The sequence below is a fragment of the Elaeis guineensis genome, chromosome 11 (genome assembly GCF_000442705.2).
Source record: "Elaeis guineensis isolate ETL-2024a chromosome 11, EG11, whole genome shotgun sequence".
NCBI lineage: Eukaryota > Viridiplantae > Streptophyta > Magnoliopsida > Arecales > Arecaceae > Elaeis > Elaeis guineensis.
Window position 1 is genome coordinate 120074736 of NC_026003.2, and position 23616 is coordinate 120098351.

A 23616-nucleotide genomic window follows, 5' to 3' on the forward strand; every position below is an offset into this window, starting at 1 on the left:
GACTGGATTTCGTTGCTTTCAGCATTTATAAGTAATCCTTAAGGTCGGGATTTCACCATCATGCGATTGAACAAGTCACATGGAGTGCACATGTCAGTTACAAACTATCTAGAATGACCAGCTATAGAATGCTAAAAAATCTAATAAGAAGGTTAAGAGTGCAAGGAAAGAACAAATATACCATTTGGAAGTGGGTTAAAAGGACTTCCCACCTATTATCAGCTAATTTCAGCCATCCTTCAAGCTTTGCATCCTTAAATTTATAAGCATCAATTTGCAGCATGTAAGCAGGAATGGACTCGTTTGTCCAAGCACTGAATTCATGATCTCCGTGTTTATCCAACCTCGAATAACTAGGTGGTGCCCACCAACGATGCTTCAGCCCTTTGCCAGATTAAATTTGTCCGTGTTTCCTTGCACTTCTCACTATGTGACCTTCAGAAATTCTATATATACAAATTGATGAATCAATTGAGCAGTTCTTATGGGGCTTCTGAAGCCAACCAAATATATTTTTTGAAGCCAAAACACCCACATTTCCAAGGTAATTGCGTTCAGTGTCCTCAAGAGTGCAAGAAGAAATGGCGTCAGCAAGAGCTGAAAAAACCTTTCATCTGATGGACTCATAGTAATGTCTGCTGTATCCTACCATACAGGATGAGCAAGTCAACTGAAATTACTAAACCAAAAGGTAAAACACAGAGTAAAATTATGCAAGCTAGTTATGGCCTCACGAGGGCTGGCAAGATCCTTCATATTCCTCTCAGTTCCCGGACAGAACAATGAGAGTTGGAAACTCCACAACCGTTGCAAGACAACTTGTCTAAATGTCAAAGCAAGTATATTCATGGAAACAGTCGGACTGCTGGATAGGATATCTGCAGTGAGACTACTACTCAACTTCTTGGCCTTTTCTTTCACCTTCTTGGCAGGCAAAAACTATCGACGCAGCAAACTTCTTAAAGAAAATTAAATCTTTCTTGAATAAATAAAATGATTGCGGAACAAAATCCAGCCAACTTATAATTTTCAAGAATTTTTCTACGGTAATTATACCAAGAAATTCTGAAAACAAAATATGAGGTTATAATCACAAAACTAGATCAAAATCAATTGCGTAATCAAACTAACCAGCCTGGTGGAGACCGTGCTGTGCTCGTCCGAGCCATCAGGGAAACCCGTCTCGACGACCATAATGGAGGTGCCAGAAGAGAGGTGCTCGTCGGCGGCATCGGCCGCCATCAGCAAGCGGCGGCGGTGAGGGCCTGGTCATAGTCAACGGCCCCAACGAGGGTGAGGCGGGCGAGGCCACCCTCACAGGACCGAACGGCCGGCAAGTGAAGTCCTAGCCTCATCGCCGGGGCCGTCCAACAATCCGGCGAGGGCCTGGAGGACCTCCTGATCGGTGGCCGGAAAAACGGCTGGAGGCCGGTGGCGGAGGTGAAAGAAGAACGGCCGGCGGATGGTGTGGGTTTGAGGGTGGAAGAAGGCAGGCTCTGGAAGAAGGGAGGGGATCGAGGGAGGAAGGGGAACGAGGGGAGGAAGAGAAGGAGAGGAGATTGGAGGGAGGGGACTGACATTCGCTGCGGATGTGGGCGCGGGAAAGGCCAGGGTGGGGTTTTGGGTTCGGAAACTCTTTCGCTTTTGCCTTCACGCTTTGCCGGTTTCAAAAACGGCTCAATCGCCGCTTATAATATCTTCGTTCTCCGGGATGGACAAATTAATTTCTCCTTTTTATTTATCTTATTTTTACAGAATCGGCGGCGAAGTTGCCGGTATTAAGGTCCATGCATCGTACATTACATAGACTGTATACAACATTAAACTCACTATGATTGTCCGTCATCCATCCCTGACGTGGGATGACTTCATTAGGACTATGGTTATGATACGGTTTTCAGTTGCCTTCGGTAAAAATGTCATTTTCTATGTCTTGCCAAATACATGTTTCCTTTTAATACCCTCATCTGTTCAAGTCATTCCTCCTATCATTTGTTGCAGGTTTTGTAAGTTTACTAGTCCCAGAGGTTGTATCGGTTCTCTGTACATTGTTACATCTTCTGCCTCTATAACTCTCTGTCTTTGATGAAGCTTTAACACCCCTCATCTGTTCAAAGTCATTCCTCCTTATCATTTTGCTGCAGGTTTTGTAAGTTACTAGTCTGAAGGGTTGTATCGGTTCTTGTGTCGTTGTTACATCTTCTGCCTCTATACTTTCTCTGTCTTAATGAAGCTGTTGCTCCTCTCTTTTACCCAAAAAAACTCACTCTGGTTGCACCAAAAAAAAAAGGCTCACTCTGGAATAGAGTCTCAATATAATATACAGAAAATAAGTCTCTGCCCGACACCTGAAAGAACTACTCAAAAATCACTTTGTACAAATGTGACGCCATTTTTTCTCTCTAGATGAAGTGAACCAGCCTGAAGACCATATGGTCTGGAGCATTTTAAATAGTAACCATATTACATCCGGTCATTCAGAGTCCAGACTAGTGCTAAATTACATTGGAGTTGTATCAGATCATGATGCATGGCTCCAATTTATTTTGGATCATGTAAAATTTTTTGATATACTCCCCTCAACAAATTAAAACAAAAATTGCCTAACACAAACCTTTTGCAGTTTTGCGTCACTGCTAATAGCTATTAGTTTAATTGATTGCACCCAATTGTTTGATAAAAAGTCTTCCCGGTTCAGAAGAGGTTCCACTTTCCAAGTTTAATCCCCAGTGGTTGTAAAACTCTTATAGGAGGTCCCAAGTTTAATCCCGACCGGCTGCAAAAATGACCACCATCTTGGTCAGGTAAAATTGGAAAGAGAGACCATTGAAAGTACGGATCCCCAATTATAACAAAACCTAGAACAACGTTAAATGATGAAAACTAGAAGTCAATCTATAGAAGTTATGCAAACAGTAAACTACCATGACTTGGAGCGGGTTCAGATCCCCTGTGGTCTATATTTTGCATCACAAAGAACTGTACAACTACTGCATCATCTGATCTTGAAGATGGATGGCTGTCAAACAGGACATGATGAGTCCTGTCACATTGGCTGCCATGCACAACAAGAGGGCGACAGAGGGTTGTACGATATGCATCTCAAACATGCATAACTCTGCATTGCAAAACACGCGCTGCAGAGGTCCGTATTTTTTATAGCATTGGCATCAGGCCCAATTGAGGAGTCAATGATACATGTCATTCCAGATAATCTTGAAAGTTCAAGAATGTTAAGGATGGAGGCGTTAAATATTAGTGAGGATCAAATCATGAGAAACAGAATCCATCTGCAGAAGCCTAACAATAAGACAGTGGATTCCAGAAATAATTGTATGTCTCATGAAAATGCAATAGCAACACTTTCCTTTTCTCAAAGATAAGCATGCCCATATTACCAAGAAAATAAGCACAGCCAGTTCTGTGTACTGCAATTAATAGCAATTGCAGAACAAGTAGAAGCAAGACAGATGCTGCAGGGGATCATTTCTTATGCAAATATGGTGTAATAGCCCCATATATCCATTAGATGCTTGCTTTTCCAGCAAAAAAGAAAATCTGAAACACGTTGATGTGTTTCTAAGTTGATACTGAACATGTAAAACCTTGCTTTCTTATAGTTAAAGCACCTGTTTATAACAAACATAAACATCAATGTAGAAAAAATCAAAAAAGTGTTTAAAAGCATATACAAAATACACACAACACTTTAGAAGGCTAACTCATGAAAAAGGTCAGCCATAGCCCTTTGAGCTGAGAACAGACAAATCTGCTACATGTGATTGACAGGTGTTGCAAGAGAAACAAGCAATTGGATGCCGATTGCATCTGTTAGAGGCATTCAAAAGATCTTTCCAAACTCCTAAAAGTAAGCCAGAATCCATACAACCAAGACATTAGAGATATTATAAAGCATATGATGCTACAATAACTTGCCATCTTCACCTATACAGTTCTGGTGTGAGCATGCTGGCTAGATGCCTGTCCTTGTCCATCTTGGAAAAGCAATTGTAGATGCCTCTGATAGAACCGCTGTCAATCATTATTCATCAATTACTACCACAGAATACCATTGCAAGGATACATATTACTTTCTCCATATAATGGTGATCTAAATATCAGTAGCTCCCGTTTAGAGTAACTAATGAAACTGGCCTGAAAGATAACTGGGTATATCAGGAAGTTGGAGCCATTTGGTTGTCTAAGCGAAACAATCAGTTACTAAATTCATTCTTGCAAGATGACAACCATTTCATTGGCTGCTCAAATATCCTGACTTACGTTTTATAATAGTTATTCAAATTATTGACAGGGTAAGCAAATGGTATGCTTGGCCCGTAACCAAGGTTTTCATCTATAGGAGCTTTCTCATCCAAAGTTGAGTATAGCTTTTGTGAATGTTCCTTTGATTGACCATGTCTGAAGCCAAATAAGCATTTTCAGCAGCATCCTTTTGTTTAATTTTCACCCTTCCCTTAATAGACTGCTTGTTATCCACAGGATTCTCAGCATTGAGCCTTCCCATCTGCTGCTGCAGATCAACAAGTGAATCGGTCATTACTTTTCCTTTGGCACTCTTTTTGGATCAACAAGTTTGAGTTCCAGCCTGTATAAGGCACAAGAATCACAGTTATTGATCTCGTATTCATACAGATGCCACTCATAATGGCTCAGGGGTTGAGGATCCATGTAGTAGGACCTCTTCAATCCTCCAAATTCCTTCATCACCTGCTTCCTAGATTCATGCCAACCACGCCCATTGTAATCAGGCAGTGACCTTTGTTTCCTGTTCCCACTCTCAAATGCCCTTCGAGGCTTATCAAAGAAGAGCCATTCTCTAAGTGATTCACCATTGAGAACTAGAAGATCAAAGAGCTCTGCAAAATCATGAAAGTTCCTGTCACACTAAATGCACAAGAAACCTGAAGTCATTATATTACACTTTCTGAAATGGCTTCATAAAACAAGCCAACCATGTCAACTAAGAGTACATGGCATGCCTACAACTATCAATAGATACTTACCGGGCGCATTCCAAGGAGATTTAGCGGTTGCTGCCCTTCACATTCTGGTATACCAACATTCTTTCCTTGTGTCTTGGCAGTCAGAGCAGCGAAAAGTGGACCATCCTTCAAATCAATCCCACCAGGACGCAGCACGGGAGTCATACCAGGAGGTCCTTCATGTAATGCTAGAGTAGCATGAAAACTGCTGCAATAATCTTGGTACCATTCTGATCCTTGAGCAGGCCTAGGACAGTCCCAGAGTGCACATTTTGGCATTAAGAAAGCAGAAGGTGGAGGGCATAATGCTGGAATAAATTCCGAGATCAGTGGTACAACAAACCCTCCATTCTGCCTGCTAGCATCAAAACCAGTAAATACACTGTGGTGTAATTCCTGATGCAGACTGAACTGCTGATAGTCAGCATTAGTATTCCCTTCCAGACAATTTAAGGCACCCTGTTGCACTCCTGTTGACAGAGAGCTTTTATACCGCTCCGCCCCTAGAAATCCATGTTCAGGTAGTTCCTGAGACACAAAATATTCCTGCATGACAGGTCATCAAACTTTGGACACTTATCATCACCACTGATGTCTAAATTGGCAAAAAAACACTTTAACAAGATTTAAACACCATTAAGCTGTAAAACATAGAAAAAGAAACTTGAAGTATATTTAACTTCCACAATATATAATGATAACTGTATAGAAGAAGAGATCGCAGAAAGTGATTCTATTACTGGGACTAAATGAGAAATAAAAGAAGATTACATAGGAAAAATCATTTTTCACATTGCAACATGTTTTGCATGGCTCAACAGAATAATCATATACTATTTCTTAATAAAGTTGAAGATATATTTATTTAAAATAAAGAAGGGGCACAACAACATAGTAATAGGAAGTTCTATCCTTGTTTTGAGAAAAGGATAGCGATGCAGCATGACGAGTGAAGAGCAACTTGATCCAAGATCAAACTTCAAAGATCAACACATAAATTGAAGCCTTGAAGGAAAACTGGAATGAATAGCCCTTCATTCAATGAAGGAGGTTCTTGGTGAGAAATTTTATGAATATATAGAAGGCCAACCATTTATAAAATGTATTAAGTATATATAGGACATCAACCTAGCTCAAGCATTAAACCTGCTACAAATCATTCTAGAAATAGGATTCAATAATAAGAAAACATGCTAGAATTATTCAACTACAAATATAGAAACCTAGCTAAAATTTAATGCTATCTGCAATGAGAAATTTATTTAAAAAATCTGGTAAAAATCTCCAAATCCGCTAGCTTCCATGAAGCATGCCATGGTCCAGCTGGTCATAGTATCTAATAGTTGCACCTTGTGCTGCATCATATAGGATATACAGAAGGCTCTATAAAGAAAGCAAAGAAGCAAGACAATTACAAGGAACCAAGCTCACAATGCACTAGTAGGTTACATCACAATTGTTGCTATCATACAAAAAGAAGAGGGACAAAAAGGAAAAGATAGTGTTCAAGATGATGAAACCCATGCTTTGTCTATATAATCCATGTGGTCCAATTATCCCTCTCTCTCTCTCTGCACCACACCCATTCCAAAAATAAAAAGAAAAATTCCTCCTAGGTTTCTAGTCTTGTTACCAAAGCTCGTATTGATACCTTACCAATATGGGTCAAGATGGCATTATATGTGCCCATACCAATACATGGTACACTATTAGAGTTGGGACAAAGGTTGTGTCATGTCTTTGTATCGGGCATATCGAGCCCCCATACCATACCAGTACTCCACCAAGATAGTATGGTAGATGCATATTGGCCAACACAAGTCAGTGTCGAAAACTTCCCTTTCCACCCTAAAGGCTAGCAACAGGTTTGTGTTGGGTCATGTCCAGCTATATGCATATGAACTACATGTGTTGGACTTGATCTGGAACCCAAGCTACAATATCAAATCTATACCCGTTCATGGACCAACAATAATTGGGCTCCAATTAGTTCTCAGGTATTTGTTGGGCTATTGTGAGTGCGGAGAGAAAGAGGGGCAGGGTATCCCTTTTAAGAATCAAAAGAATGAAAGTTAACTCATTGTCCTTCAGACTGACCAAATTTTGAGAAATATTTCCATAGAAAAATAGCAGACTTCATCCTCTTTAAAAATTTAGCAATATCATTAATAAAACAGAATCAAAATACATCCACTTCAGCAGCCTCTACCTACCATACCGAAAATAAGATTCTTCACCTCTCCCTTATTGAACTCTACCAAATCTCTAGCTCTAGATTCCTTCTAAATTTACTTTTTGCAATTCAATTTCTCACCAAAGCTTTGCTCCTCATTCTCTAAATTTATCAAGGAGACTACCAGTTTTGGAAGTCTCTAAACCAACAGCCTTTCCCCTTTAAAGATAAAACAAGAATGGTCAAACTTATAGAAAGAAATGCACTGTCATTTGGTTAAATATATTCTAACTTTCCATTAAACCAACATCAACAGCAAGGTTCGCCGTTTCGGTACCAGATCCCATACCGGTGAAATTCCACAATAGTGTCGGTATGCCGTACAGTATGATTGTGTCAGTACGGAATGGTTTGGCACATCGGTACAGTATTAGTATAGTACAATACGTCCGTACAGCCCGATACAGGACAGTACCGGCAAATGCTGGTCAGCAGTATCAAAACTGGTGCCAACAGCTTCAGCCCCTACCTGTCTTTAAATATATAGTTAAAGAAGTTGATAGCTTTTCAAGAGATCTCTTTCTAGCTCAATATCAATGTGCTACCACTAATAGTCTTAGACCTTCACCAGAGATGAATCATTTTATGGTGTGAAACTTTTTTTTGAGGAGATTTAAACTACCAGAGCTACATACCTATACTGCATAACATGAAAGAGATAGCATATTGCAACACAAGTAACACCATGCATCAGCAATCAATAATGCCCTTTTCTTTTTCCTTTTTCTTTATTCAGTGAGAGGGGGCTGGGATGAAATCATTCAAAGTAATATGTTGTAACCATTCAAGTAATATGTGCCAAATTTATTTTTTCTTAAAAAAAAAAAACCTTCAAGTATCAGCATGCATCAGAATAGAACAATAAACAAATCCTAACAATTATTCTCGACGATGTATCAAAATTGTAGGAAAAAAATTTCTGTTACATAACCTCTTTTACATAGCTCTATGGCTATGAAAAACATATTTAATACATGCACAAATACAATGAATCCTCTAATATCTGCATTGATTCTTTCAATAACATCACAAAATCATCCTTCTAATTGGATAATCATGCTTCTGCTTAGACTAACATGTTTAATCAATTTCATAAAGCAGCCCAAAATTCTTGGAAAAAATATGTTAAACAAAAAAAAAAAGGAGAAAACTTTAATATCAGCTATGACTGTAGAAGAAGGGGGGAAAAGGCATGTCTAAGCACCACATCAATTGTAATCATGCTTGGTAGTTGATAACTCTTAGTTTCAGATAAGATTCTAGTAACTCAAGTATGTTTTTTTTTTCCCAAATTACACTATGGGTTCTATAATGTGTTAATTTAAGCAAAGTTAAGTGTTCAAGAAAAGGGGCCATTTTATCTATAATTTTTGGGAAACTAAAAAGGTCAGAATGAAAAATTCATGAAAAGTTTTGAAGACAACACATTCAAAATATAGTCCAACTATACTTAACAAATTTAATCTTCAAAGAAAGAAATTTTATTTTCTTTAAAATAATAAAAACTGAAAAAAAAAATCTTTTTTGTGACAATTCGCCAGTCATCTATGGTTAAAGTGTTAATTTTGCACAGATAGCATGGGAAAAACCAGATAATAACTTGCTTGCTGATGGGTTTACCTAAGGCCAGGAAAAAAAAGGCAAAAACCCATGCCAACCTGAGCATTCAAATTTTTACACTCTTCCCCCTTCCCAACTCAGATAAGTTTTTTTTAAAAAAAATGCTGTTGACAACAATGAGAAAGAAGATGAGCTGTAACTATTATAGCTGTTCTGTACTTATCTTTTGTTTCAACCAGTTAATTCCTGAATAAATATACCAAAACTATCTCAACAACTTTGGCAAACAAATAAAAACCAGGACAATATTATTTAGAAAAGAAAATCTGACAAAAGGAGTAAATTTTCAAACAACTATGGGATAACAACTGTCTGCCTTCTTTATTTGCTACATCTTCTTTTTGTTTGCCACAAAAATGTTGGCTTTGTTGATTCATTTCACTATGTATCATTGATCACAGCATAACGGGTATTAAGCTCAAACAATGATAAAAATCAACTAACAGAGCATGAAAAGAAAAGGACGAAAAGAGAGGAAGAAGCCTCCCCCACTTGGCCACTTCCCCTTTCCAGCGGTGTGGTGTGTACATCATGGCAGCAAGTGAGGCCCTGAAAAATCATTAGGTGTCGTTGAATACAATATGACACAAGTTGGTACTTTCAGACATGGTACACACGTTTTCCATTTTCATACAAAATTTCTCCCATCACACCTACTTCAGAAGATGCAAGGAAGGGGGAACCTAAGATCAGAGCCAATGATGAATCTTTTGTCAAGTGCATATGATGAAAAAAATTATTTGGAAAGCTAGCTTTTCACAAGCTTTAATAACTCACCATCTATGCATTTTTGCTCCTAGTTGTAATCATTAGAATCGCTTACTCCCATATAAAACCGAGAAGTATGAACTATTAAGTTTTCCCAGAGTGTCAGATGCTTCGACCTTCGAGAATTTTTTTAAAAAAATAAAATAAGAATTAAAACTTGAAATATCGGTGAGAAATTCTTCATATTAAAATAATCTTGAATTGATACCATATATTACATAAAAGAAGATGTAGTTGGAAAATTGCACTAGTCCTCTTCCCATATTTCTAATCGATCTTTAATTAGCACTTGAAATGGTTAAAAGTGATCAGATTTGCACTAGTGTGTGATGCAAGAGATTTCAGACTAAAGACGCCTTAAACTTCAGTTTATCAAGGAGAGTTGTGTTGGATAAAAGCGTCCAATCTCTTCCCATGACATGACGTCCCTTACTTCCTAGCACGACAAAACCTTAGAACTGCTCCTTTGCTCTGGAAGTTCAGCAATTAATTCTCATCAAAATTTCCATCCTATAATTAGTTCTTACAAATATGATGCTCCTCGGGATCCATCATAATGGCCTAAAAATTTTCAAGTTTACTCACATCGAGGAAGGCAGTAGCCCCTCCACCTACGTCGGACCCCAGCACCGCCAGTGGCTCGAGCTTCGGATTGGCGGTGGGCGGCAGCTCCGCCAACTTGCTCGTCGCGTCGTCCTCCTCCTCATTCAGCTGCAGCATGCGGCGGATGTACGAGGAAAGATCCGAAGATGCATCGCTATTCCCCTAAATTAATTTTCCCGCAACAAAACACATCACGAACGAAGAAAGGGAAGAACGGAGAAAGAAAGAAAGGGAAAGGGGAATTAAAAAAAAAAAAAAAAAAAAAAAAAACGGATCTCACGAGCAAGGAGGAAGCGGTGGAGGCCTCATCGAGCTCGGCTTTCCACTCGCGGAGCATCTGGTGCACCTGCTCCTCGAGGAGGGCGGCGTCGGCAGTGCGGCTCTCCTTGCGGGCGGCCTGGAGGTCGGACAGCAAGCCCTGGAGGTCGTCCACCCGGTTCTTGGCCCTCTCCTTGAGGAGCCGATGGGCCGCCGATCGGCACACGCCGCTCTTCGACCCCTTCCGCATCAGTCTCCGCACCCTAATCCTCCGATCACTAATTGAAGGGAATTCGGTGGAGATAGGCGGAGGAGAGGGACAAGGGAGAAGAAGGAAGAGACCGGTGGATTCGGGCTTTGTTTTTGTTTTTTTTTTTTTTTTCCCTCGAGGGGCGGGTGGGGATATGGGAATCTGGAGGGAATGGGAGTGAGTGCGGATGTGGGCGCTTTTTACTTTTGTTCTGCTGCTGCCTTTGTGGACTCTGAGACTGTAATCTAATATTGGTCTCAAGACGGGAAAGCTTGTGAATTAGCCTATCGCAGCACGAAAGGAACCTCGAAAAGCTACCGTCGCGGAAAGCGGGATGGACCGATGCTCGCGCGCCCAATTTTATATTTTGTTGTGGGGGAGTGCTCTGAGACATCGGCTGGCAAGTCAGCCGAGAGTCGTGGCAGTGGCACGTCTCCATCTGGAAGGCGTGGCACGTCTCCATCTGGAAGGCGGTGCTTGCGGCAGGGAGGATGTGCTCGCATGGGGCGTCGGCTTGAGCCAGGCGCTTTCTGATTTGGAATGGTGACAAGCGACGAGAAGTCAAATGTGGCAGAAATGATTTTAAATGTAATTTAAAAATCAGATTTGATTATATTCTTGATTCCCGATTAAATGAGTTGATGGTCTGGGAAATTCTGATAGTTCCTTAGCCCTGAAGGCTGTTTCTCCACAGAATATGCTCGGACAAAAAAGTAACGTATGACGCAGTAGCTTGGCATCACAAATCGGAATTGGCTTTTAAATCAGAGTTAACTATCCATCTAGATGAGCGCCCGGTGAATGAAATCTATAGTAAAGAACGGCTATGATACATGCCATATAGAATATAATTTCTCAGGTTAGAGTATGTTGCGGTCAATTCCCTCGTCGCCTGGTCGTCGGGAACGAGCGCCTGCAAAAAAAAAGTCCACACTGGCCGGAGACAGCTCCGACGGGAACCCTCCGACGGTCAAATCAGGGAGGAGACTGGGCAACAGTGAGATGAAGACAGAGAGCTCGATTGAGAGAGAAAGAGAAAGGGAGCAAGCCTGAAAGTTTTTCGGAAGGCCCTCTGGCACTGTTGCCTTCCCCGATTTATATAGTGGAGCACGATATGGCGCCGTTATTAATGGCGCGGACAATTGGAGAATTGTCAATTCACTATAGAATGTCAGAGTCGCCGTAAAGGTGTCAAATCGTCATGGGGCCGTCAAATCACTAGGGTTGACAAAGCCATAGGCGGGATAACGCCGCTAGGCGATAGCGCCGCATGCCGTTGTCAGGGCTGACAGTCTCTGGCAATAGTACGGTGATTGGAGAAGTCGACCGACTTTAGGTCGGTGGCCAGCTGAGGGGCGTCGGGTGAAGATTCGGACCCCTCCGGCGGTCAGTCGGGCACGTCGCGGGGGTCGGACATCGGATATACTCTCGGCCAGTCCGTCGGTAGGGAGGGCGGAAAGGGTCTGCCCGACCGACATACTCTCGGCCGGTCGGTCGGTCGGTCGGTCGGTGTATCCCAACAGTTGCCCCCCCCACTCCTGAGCCTGATGTCGCATTAGCCCGCGTCTCCACGCAGCGGGACGTTGGGCGAAAGGAGTGGGGCCAGATTTGCCGACTTCACCGGCGGATGGTTCGGGCAGGTCGACGTCAGACGTCCCGTTGTCCGATGATGGGACGTCAAACAATCTGGTGCCAGGCGATCGGGTGCCGGACGATTCGGTGTCAGGCGATCGGGTGCGGACGATTCGGTGTCAGACGATCGGGTGTCGGCCCTTTTGGGGAACGCAAACCGCCGCCCAGCGCTGGTTCTGGGAGCGCGGGGCGCTGTCAAGCGTCCCGTCGGAACGCGAATCGGCGCGGGCAATTTAATTCCGAATCGCGGCCCTTCCGCCATGCGTCAGGGGTTATCGGGCCGGCGTCCTTCGCATTTAATGAAGGCGGCGTGGCCTTCCCGGGATGGGTGCGCCGAACCGTCGGGCCGAAAGGGGGCCCGGATGCCGCCACGTGTCGTCCATCCGAGAAATCTCGATCGCGTGGCGTCATCTCGGCCGTTGAGCGGCCCTATATATATAGGGTCACTCATGCTTGAAGCTTCATTCCTGACGATTTGCTGCGGAGACTCTGCCCAAGCGATCCTTCCGTCGTCGCCGGCAGCCGCCTCCTCTTCCTCTCTCGCAAGGGTCCACCCGGGGTTCGTGCTTCTTCCTGTTTTGCCCTAGCTTCCCTTTAAACCTTCTTTCTTGCTTCTCCTTCTCCTTTGGTCTTGTCTTCCTCTTGGTTCTGGTGTTATGGCCGGAACCTCATCTCAGGGGGCTCGATCGGGAAACCCGACCGATGACCCTCGGTCGACTCCGAAAGTTGAGGTTTCCTCGCTTTCGGGCCGAATGTTGATCGGCTTCGGGATCAGTATCGTATCCCGGAGCAGTTCCAACTTTCCGCCCCAGGGTCGGCGGTCGGGTTAACAACCCTCCGGCGGGCCAGGTGGCGCTGTACGTCGAGGACCTCCGGGCTGGTCTTCGGCTTCCGATTCCGGAGTTCGTCCGGAATCTGCTGGATTATTACGGACTTTGTCCGGCGCAACTGGCGCCGAACTCTGTTCGGCTAATAATTAGCTTCGCCTTGTTGTGTCAGCTTCTGCCGACCAACCCTCGTATCTCTCTCTTCGGGCATTTTTTGTCCTCCGACCCCACCCTAAGGCCCGAGGGTGGTGGCTCTTCAACCCCCGGAAGGGCCTTTCCTTCATCACTGGCCTTCCATCGTCCATTCACGGGTGGAAGAACCAGTTTTTCTTTGTTTCTTCAACTTCTCCCTGGGGCTTCCCTTCTCATTGGGGCGCGCCCGAACCGAGGCGAACGAGAACAACCGGGTGGAGGCGGACGACCGGGAGGACTTCCACCGACTCAAGGACATGTCGGTCCCGAAGCAGAGGGAGCTTGTTACCGAACAAGCCCTCTATGACGCTGGCCTGAGCTTGGTCCCCCGTCTAGGTATCGCCCGATCCATCGGTTGTCTTTTTATTTGGCATTCGTTTCCGTGCATATATTAATCCTTTTGTCGGTATCGCAGGGACACCGCCGAGGATGAGGCCGACCGACCTGAAATCCGATAATATGCGGCGAGGAAGAGGCCGGCATCGGGGGCCGGACCTTCACGACCACCGAAGAAACCCTCCACAGCGGTGCCGACCGTCGCGGCGTCGGCGACCGATCAGTCGGAGCCGGTGATCGCACTCTCGGCTCCGACGGTGCAACCGGACGGGAGGAAGCGGCTGAAGGAACGTCGGCGGCTTCGCCGACGGGAGTGGCGTCGGATGCCATTCGGGAACCTGAACGCTATCCGACGGCGTCTGCAGCTGCAACGGGGGGTGCTGCGTCAAACTCGAGCATCCCCTCCTTACCGGATCCACTGGCTGGGGTGGCCGATCGGGGGAAAGCCCGATGGACCCCGCTGACGACACAAGGTCGGGGAGTCGCACTGCGCCGCCGGCGCTCAGTTCCCCGAAGGAGCGTCGGCACTGGCGACCACAACCTGGCCAGGAGGCTGTGCCAGGGATCCTCCTCCCAGCCGACGTGGAGGTGCTGAGATCTCGGCAAGTGACCGAGATGCTATCTTCGTTCTACCCGACCATGGTCGGGGTAAGTTCTACTTCGCCTCCTTTTTCTTTAGTGTTTTCATTACTTCGTTTTCCTGACGTGGTGCCCGCTTCCGCAGCTGATCTATACCATGTCCGAACTTGAAGCCGGGTACCGGAGGTTCGGAACGTCGGGCGGCTTGGAAGGACAGGGCGGCGGCCGCCGAAGCCGATCGGGCGATGCTGGTCGAACACCTGAAGCAGTCGACCGACCGGGAAGCGAAGTTGGTGGACGAGGTCTCTCATCTCGGGTCCGAGCTCAAGTCGGCCCGAAAAGAAGCAAAGCGCAAGGGTCGGACTGCGCACCGTCTGCGGCGCGAGCGGGACGGCATCGCCGCCGAGCTCGAGGCCGAACGCGAGCAGCTCCGGGTCAGCCTGGAGAATCTCGCCAAGGCTGAGGAGGACTTGTCGATTGCCCAGGCCGATGCCGACATAGCGAAGGCAGAGGCAGAGTCGGCGAAGGACTCTCTCGATCGGGCGGAGGCGGAGGCGAGGTCAGCGAAGGAGTCGGCGAGTCGGGCGGTGGACGACTTCCGTGGCTCCGACCGGTACCGAGAGGAGCTACTGGAGTCCGACTTCATGTCGTACCGGGTGGGGTACGAGGATGGTCGGGATGCAGTCCAAGCCCTGTACCCGAGCTAGACCTCAGCGGCATCATCCCACCGGGGGTCGAGGATCAAGCCACGAAGGAGATGGCTGACCCGTCGTCGGGAGGCGTCGTCATGGTGGGAGAGGCCGTCCCGAAACAGGTTGCTGAAGGAGAGGCGGCCCTGACTTCTGGCCAGGCCCCGACCCGTGATCCGGCGCCGACCGCAGTCCAGCACCGACCGACGATCCAGTTTCGGACCGTCGACCCAGTGCCGATCGCGGTGGATACACCGGTCATCCCCGAGCTTCCGTCAGTCGAGGAGATTGACTCCGAAGGATGATCGTGGCCTCGTCCTCTTTTATCATTTTTGCTTTTCTTAGCACACTTGTAACCGGGCTTCGGCCGATTTTGTAACCGAATGAACTTAAGAACTTTCTAGTTTCTCTTTCGACTTCCCTTTCCCGCCTGCTGGGATGTGCTTGTAATCGCGGGGTCATGAGGTCGGGGATAGCAGCCTTGGCGTGCCGCATTAGGACACCCAATCATCACCCCGAGTCGTTAGTTGAGATAGTCGGCGGTTCAGTGTGTGGTAAGCAAGATGAACCCCGACCACTAATCGCCCGTTTCAGGACCTAGATCGAACATCCGTCGTTAGGCCGCAAACCGAATGCCAGAGTCGAACGCACGTCGTCCTGGCGTGGGTCGGGGGTCGACCGACTTTAAGGCACAGCGCGCTGAGTCGGCCGCACTGGCGGAGTCGAAGGTCGTTCGTGGGGAAGAAAGTCTACCGACTTTCGGGGCATTCTGATGACCCGAATGTCATTCCGACGTGATCGATCAGACTGCGTCTGCTACATTGCCGCACGCAGTCGACGCGCTGGTCGGGAAGGCGACGGTAAGCCGAGCTCCCCTCACCCAGACTTTGGTCGGGCGCTTGTGTAGCGCTGTGTGATAAACGATGGTAAGCCGAATATCCTTCGACCGACTTCGACCCGGTCGGTAAGTCACGAATGCAGCGTTGGTTGCGTTGGCGCCTTTGCCTTTCCTGGTCGGAGCAGGATCGGCAAGTTGGCTGATCGTTCTACCCGAACGTTCTAGCCGAAAGTTGTAGAAGGAGTGTAACTCCCATTTTCGCAAATGCGTCGGTTCTTTTAAACGTTCGACGAAACACCGACAGCCAGTCCGACGACCCGAAGTAGAACGTAAAGTCCGCGTCGGGACGTCGAGCGCCAAACCCCAGTTGAAGGGTCGAAATTCCAGACTCCGAAGTTTAAACTGAGTTCGTATTCCCAATGGGGGAGGTACAGATTTCACTGATGGTACAACCTCAGATTATCGGCGTTCCAAGTACGGGGGATGGTTTTCCCTTCCAGGGTTTTCAGTCGGTAAGCTCTCGATCCGTAGGCGTCAGCCACCTTGTAGGGTCCCTCCCAATTTGGGGACAATTTTCCCGATCCGAGGGTTTTGAGACCTCCGCCCTTCTCAAGACCAGGTCTCCAGGTCGAAAGAGCTTTGGCTTTACCCTGGCGTTGTAGTATCGGGCCACCTTTTGTCGGTAGGAAGCCATACGAAGTTGGGCCTCGCGGCGGAGCTCGGGCAGGAGGTCCAAGTCGGCCCTCCGACACTTGAAGTTCTCCGGCTCACGGTATTGCTCGACCCTAGTTGATGGCAACCCGATCTCCAGCGGGATCATGGCTTCCGTTCCATAGGCCAAGCTGAAAGGTGATTCTCCGGTCGGGATACGGGGTGTCGTCCGGTACGCCCACAGGACGGAGTTCAGCTCTTCGACCCAGAGGCCCTTGGCTTCATTCAATCGGATTTTGAGCCCGTGCAATATGGTTCGGTTGGTCACCTTGACCTCGCCGTTGGACTGTAGATGCCCGATCGAGGTTAGTCGGTGTATGATGTGAAATCTTGCGCAGAAGTCTCTGAAGTCCTGGTTGACGAACTGCCGCCCATTGTCGGTAATGATGGTGTTTGGCAGTCTGAACCGAAAGATGATGGACTTCTGTACGAAGTCTTCCATCTTTCGCTCAGTGATTTGTGCCAAGGGTTCGGCTTCCATCCATTTCATGAAGTAGTCGATCGCGACGATGATGAATTTTCGTTGTCCGAATGCTGGGGGAAAAGGTCCGAGTATGTCGATTCCCCACTGGGCGAAGGGCCACGGGGCGATGACCGGAGCAAGCTGGCTGACGAGTCGGTGCTGTATGTTGGCATACTTCTGGAATGGTTCGCACCTCCGAACCAATTCAGCAGCGTCCTTTTCATAGTGGGCCAGTAGTAGCCCTGTCGCAGGACTTTGTAAGCCAGAGTCTTGCCCCCCAAGTGATCGCCACAGATTCCTTCATGTACCTCTCTGAGGGCATAGTCCACGTCGGTCGGCCTCAGGCACTTCAGCAAGGAAAGAGAGAATGACCTTTTATACAGTCGGCCGTCGATCATTACGTACTGGGAAGCCACCCACCGGAGTCGTTTGGCCTCTGTAGGGTCTTCGGGGGTAGATCCGTCGGTCAGGTAGTGAGCGATCGGGTCCATCCAGCTCGGCTCCACCGCCAATTGCAGCACCTCTTCGACCCGGTCGACGCTTGGTCGCTCAAGACTTTCCACGAACGTCCGGCCCAAGGTGCAGTAGTCGGACGTCACGAGCCTGGAGAGCGCGTCAGCCCTAGCATTTTTCGCCCTGGGGATGTGGGAGATCTCGAAGTACTCGAAGGGCGCCACGAGATCTTTCACTTTTCGATGGTACATGACCAGGGTCGGATCTCGTGCTTCGAACTCGCCTTTGACCTGCCCAACGACCAGCTGAGAGTCGGAGAAGACTTTGAGTCGGTCAACCCCGAGCTCCAATGCTAATTTCAAACACGCGACGAGCGCCTCATACTCGGCTTGATTGTTGGAGGCCTTAAAGTCGAATCGGAGGGCGTGCTCAGTAACCACCCCCTCCGAGTTGGTGAGTAGGAAACCGACCCCGCTTCCTTGAGCATTGGAAGCTCCGTCGATGTGCAACACCCAGGCCGAATTGGGGTCATAGTCGGAGGTCCCGACCTCCACGGGGCTTCCCTCCCCCGACGGTAGGTCGGTCGTCGGGCATTCGGTGATGAAGTCGGTCAGAACCTGAGCTTTGAGGGCAGGTCGTGGCCGGTATTGGATGTCGAACTCGCTCAATCTTACAGCCCATTTCGCCAGCCGTCCTGATGTGTCGGGGCGGTGCAAGATGGCTCTCAGGGGCTGGTCGGTGAGGACCACGATGGCGTGTGCCTGGAAGTACGGACGGAGTCGCTGTGCCGAAATGACTAGGGCGAAAATCATTTTTTCTGCTTTCGAGTACCAGTCTCGGCTTCGTGGAGTACCTTGCTGACATAATATATCAGTTGGTGGACCCGGTTCTCGTTCTCTCGGACGAGCACCGAACTAACTGCCTCCGGGAAGTAGCCAGGTAAAGGTACAGGACCTCCCCGACCTCCGGTCTCATGAGGAGCGGCAGGGAGGCCAGGTACCTCTTCAGTTCCTCCAAGGCTTGCCGGCACTCGTCCGGCCAGGAGAACTGCTTGGCTTGTCGCAAGGTTTTGAAGAACGGGAGGCATCTCTCAGCCGACCGAGAAATGAATCGGCTGAGCGCGATGATCCTTCCGTTGAGCTGCTGCACCTCCTTCTTGGTGTCCGGGTGTCACATGTCGATGATGGCCCTGATCTTCTCGGGGTTAACCTCGATTCTCCGCTGTGAGACGAGGAATCCTAGGAACTTCCCCGAGGTCACTCCGAAGGCGCACTTGATCGGGTTCAGCTTCATCAGGTGTCGTCGTAGAGTGCGGAAGGTTTCTTCGAGATCTCGGACATGATCCGGAATTTGTGCACTCTTTACCAGCATATCGTCGACGTACACTTCCATGTTGCACCCGATCTGGTCTTTAAAGACCTTGTTGACCAGTCGTTGGTAGGTGGCGCCAGCGTTCTTCAGCCCGAACGGCATTACTCTATAGCAGTAGAGGCCCTTGGCGGTCACGAAGGCGGTGTGTTCCTCGTCTTCGGGCGCCATCCGGATCTGGTTGTACCCTACGAAGGCGTCCATAAAGCTGAGCAGTCGATAGCCGGACGTCGCATCCACTAGCTGGTCGATCTTTGGTAGCGGGAAGCTATCCTTCGGACAGGCCCGATTCAAATCGGTATAGTCGATGCAGATCCTCCACTTTTCGTTGGCTTTTTTCACCATTACGACGTTGGTGAGCCAATCAGGATAAGTGGTCTCCCTGATGAAGCCTGCCTCGAGCAGCTTATCCACCTCCTCGTCGATGGCCTTCTATCTTTCTGGAGCGAAAGATCTTTTCTTCTGCCTCACCGACCTCATTGACGAGTCAATGTTGAGCCGATGGGTCATCGTCTTCGGGAGAATTCTCGATATGTCCGCCGCCGACCAAGCGAATACGTCGGTATTTGCCTTCAGTAGCTCTGCCAAATGTTGCCGCTCAGGGTCGGATAATTGAGACCCGATCCACACCTTTTGGTCAGGGTTCCCTGCTATCGTGATGGGAATGAGCCATTCGGCCGGCTCGCCTCGCTCTTCTTCCTCCCGTTGGTCCAGCTTATCGACCGTCAGGGGGCCTTTCGATTCGTTGCTTTGAGTGGAGATCTGAAAGCATCGACGGGCGAGGTGTTGATCTCCGTGCATCTCCCCGATGCCGTTTTTGGTCAGAAACCGAATCAGGAGATGGTACGTCGAAACTATCGTCTTGAGGGCATTCAGTTCGGGTCTTCCGAGTATGGCGTTGTAGGCCGAGGGCACCTGGACGACCGTGAAAGTCAGGAGGACCGTGCTTTATCGTGGTTCGATACCGACCGTCACGGACAGAGTGACTTCTCCTTCCGTTGTGACTGCATCCCCGACGAAGCCTATCAGGGGCGTAGAGACTCTCTTGAGTCGGTCGGCCGACAGTCGCATCCGTGAGAAGGTCGAGTAAAACAGAACGTTCGTTGAACTTTCATTATCTACAAAAATTTTTTTTACATCATAATTGGCTATTGTTGCCGAGACAACAACAGCATCATCATGGGGGATTTGGATGCCCCGAGCATCTTCTTCCGTAAAAGCAATTACATCATCCGAGCGTGGCTTCTTCATTGGCTCCCCCCCAGCAGACGTCCCCGGGCCCAACCGTTTGAAATCATATTGATGACCCCGACCGTTGGTCGGTTATCGGTCGCCTCTTCAGTCGGCTGTGGTCTACGGTCGGCAACCGATCGAGTCGGCGGGTTCCTCCGAAATTTGCTGAGGTACCCCCGACGGATGAGGGCTTCGATCTCATCCTTAAGCTGGATGCATTGCTCGATATTGTGGCCGTGGCCTCGGTGGAATCGACAGTATTTCCGTCGGTCGAGGCCCTTTGCCTTCAAAGGCGGAGGCCGTCGCAGGTACTCTTCCCCTTCGATCTCCATCAAAATCTGCGCACGAGGAGCAGAGAGGGGAGTGTAGGAATCGTATCTGGGGCGTGTCGGCCTCGGGCTCCGACGTCGGGGCGACCTCTGGTCTTGTCGTGGGGGTGATACCCGACCGTCGATCGGGGGCCTGCCAGGCACAGCAGGGTCCCGACCCTTTCTCCGTTTCTCCTTCGGGCCTTTAGGCTCGGTCAGGCGTCTGTCGGAAGCTCCCTCGTCCGCGCGCATGTACTTGTACGCGCGCTCCAGCAACTCAGCGTACGTCCGGAGGAGGATTTTATCCAGGAAGTAGGTAAATCGGGATGCCCTCAGCCCTCGTTTCATGGCCGAGATGGCCATGTCTTCGTTGAGGTCCCGAACCTCAAGTGTGGCCGCGTTGAATCGCGCCACGAAGTGTCGGAGCGTCTCATTTTCTCCTTGTTTAAGAGAGAAAAGACTGTCCGATGTTCGAGGCGGCTTTCGGCTGGTGCTGAAGTGGGCCACGAAGGAGTGCTCGAGCTGTCTGAAGGAGTGGACGCTCCCCGATCGAAGACCGGAGTACCAGGCCCTAGCAGCTTTGCGTAGCATGGCGGGGAAGCCGATGCAAAGGAGAGCGTCGGTTGCCCCTTGGATTGTCATGAGAGCTTTGTAGCTCTCCAGGTGGTCGATGGGGTCGGTGGAGCCGTCGTAAGGCTCCACGTGCGGCATCTTGAACCGACTGAGGATCGGTTCGTCAAGGACAAGTCGGGAGAGAGGTTGGGCGGTCTGGAAGTCAACATCGTTCGAGGACTTCTGCCCGTCCACCTGTAACTGGGCAAGCCGACGGTCGATCTCGTCGAACCTGCATTCGTAGTCGTCGATCCGTTGGTGTTGGGAGACCGCAGGAGTAGAGTCTCCGGAAGAGTCTGAGAGAGAGGCGGACGGCGTTCGCGGCCGCTTCTCCTTCCTCGCTCGTTCTAGTTGGGAGGGGGAATGCCGTCGGGGCCGATGGGTGTCGCGCCACGGCCGCCCCTCCTCCTCTCTGTGGGAGCGCTGTGGTAGGTGCTCCTGCGGAGGCGACGGAGATCGATGCGGGCATCGGCGGCTGCTCCTAGAGGGCATCAGACGTGCCGCCGGTTGCCCGACCGGTGATGGCGGCAGCTGGACCGGCTGTTGCTGGAGGCTCTTGACCGCGTCCGTCAGCACGGTCATCTGCCGCACGATCGCCGCGATCTGCGCCTCCGTGGTCACCACGGGGTGCGGTGAGCTGGGTTCCGCCGCGGAGGGTGGAGGAGAGGCTTCTTCCCGACGGGAAGAGCGCCTCGCCGACCCGGTGACCCTCGATCGCTGAGCTCTCATCTTTGTCATCTCAAATTTTGTGGGGATAGCATACCGTAACGTCCTGTACGTGTGCCCCCCTACCTGGCGCGCCAATCTGTTGCGGCCAATCCCCTCGTCGTCTGATCGCCAGGAACAAGCGCCTGCAAAAAGAAAGTCCACACTGACCGGAGGCAGCTCCGACGGGGACCCTCCGATGGTCAAGTCAGGGAGGAGACTGGGCAACAGTGAGATGAAGACAGAGAGCTCGATTGAGAGAGAGAAAGAAAGGGAGCAAGCCTGAGAGTTTTTCGGAAGGCCCCCTGGCACTGTTGCCTTCCTCGATTTATATAGTGGAGCACGGTATGGCGCCGTCATTAATGGTGCGGACAATTGGAGAATTGTCAATTCACTGTAGAATGTCAGAGTCGCCATAAAGGTGTCAAATCGCCATGGGGCCGTCAAATCACTAGGGTTGACAAAGCCATAGGCGGGATAATGCCGCTAGGCGGTAGCGCCGCATGCCGTTGTCAGGGCTGACAGTCTCTGACAGTAGTACGGCGATTGGAGAAGTCGACCGATCTTAGGTCGGTGGCCAGCTGAGGGGCGTCGGGTGAAGATTCGGACCCCTCCGACGGTCAGTCGGGCACGTCGCGGGGGTCGGACATCGGATATACTCTCGGCCGGTCCGTCGGTAGGGAGGGCGGAAAGGGTCTGCCCGACCGACATACTCTCGGTCGGTTCGTCGGTCGGTAGGACGATCGGTCCGTCGATCGGTCGGTCCGTCGGTTCGTCGGTTGGTCGGTCGGTTGATCGATCGGTGTATCCCAACAGTTGTCAACCAGAAATATAGCAGGCAACACAGCTAAACCTTCTTAGGGATTTAAATAGAGATACACGAGCAGTGATCGTATAGGATGGTCCATCAAAGAAACAATTAAGGTGGCCGGTTCTGTGCCCATCTACGAGAAGGAAAAAGCCATCAGGAATAACGTGCAGGTTACCGACGAGTGGGTTATAGACCACCACAAGACCCAGATAAAGCAAAATAAATCATCAACCGATGCGTCTGTACCTCCCTAATGCTGTTAGTAGACCATACACCAAGGCCTAGTTCCTTCGATAGAGCAACAGAATGCAACAATGACGGCCGGTGTGTCCTAATTTATCCTCTATTTCTATTTGTTCATGTTAGTACACCCGATTCACGGTTAGCCTCCTGACTATGTGCCGATATTTGATGGTAGATTGTTAAAGCTGGATCACCAAATGAGTTTCGATTCAACTGTAACATCTATAATTGGCATCATGGAATACAGCCAACTGTCAATCAGCAAGCTGATTGATTGTCGGTGAATCCTGACTGTCTTCTCAGACAACAACTTATTTTAATGATTCGATCGACTGTATGACCGATACACAGTCGGTATATTAGAAATCACCAGTGCAAAGAGCGTAACGGCCACATACTATGATTATTAGTGGGCATTAACTGTCCATCTTACGATCATATAGTGCCGAGATAAATGAAACCCCACATGTCTAATCGTTACAAACAGTTACACCCAATTTACCTATTTAAGAGAGAGGTAAGGAGACAGTAAGGATAAGATATATTGGACTGATACTCTACCAAAATCTACTTTCATTTATCCTGCTCATCACTCTCTGCTGACTTAAACATCAGATCTTCATCGGACACTGCTCCAATCAGTATAGACTTGTTTTGTCGATCGCTCGTTATTAGACTCAAACATATCTGAAAATTGACCGCAATAGTTCACAAAATAGAACAGCCCTTCTGCGGCTTTTCCCTCTTCTTCTTTTGCTCAGGGGGCTGAAGTACAACTTTAATAGCTGCATCGAAGGCTGCCTTAACATTCTGCACAAAAACTTAATTGTATAAGCATGAAGCACTATCCAAATGGCAAAGACATGCAAAGATAAAAGAAA

At 48.5% G+C, this 23616-nt stretch overlaps 1 protein-coding gene and 1 long non-coding RNA gene across 2 annotated transcripts; both read right to left on the reverse strand.

Annotated features, from left to right (window-relative positions):
• On the reverse strand, window positions 1-1168 carry LOC140852508 (uncharacterized). Its single transcript, XR_012135389.1, has 2 exons — window positions 536-1168; window positions 1-446 (listed from the first exon to the last, which is right to left on the reverse strand). It is a non-coding gene; the product is annotated as an uncharacterized lncRNA (long non-coding RNA).
• A 2899-nt stretch (window positions 1169-4067) lies between these two features.
• Window positions 4068-11039, reverse strand: LOC105040969 (transcription factor VOZ1). Its single transcript, XM_019849510.3, is given in 7 exon segments — window positions 4068-4384; window positions 4387-4584; window positions 4587-4877; window positions 5025-5057; window positions 5060-5531; window positions 10210-10389; window positions 10508-11039. Coding segments are annotated over 7 exon segments (1509 nt in total). The 5' UTR covers window positions 10736-11039; the 3' UTR covers window positions 4068-4277.
• Between the last annotated feature and the right edge of the window lie 12577 nt (window positions 11040-23616).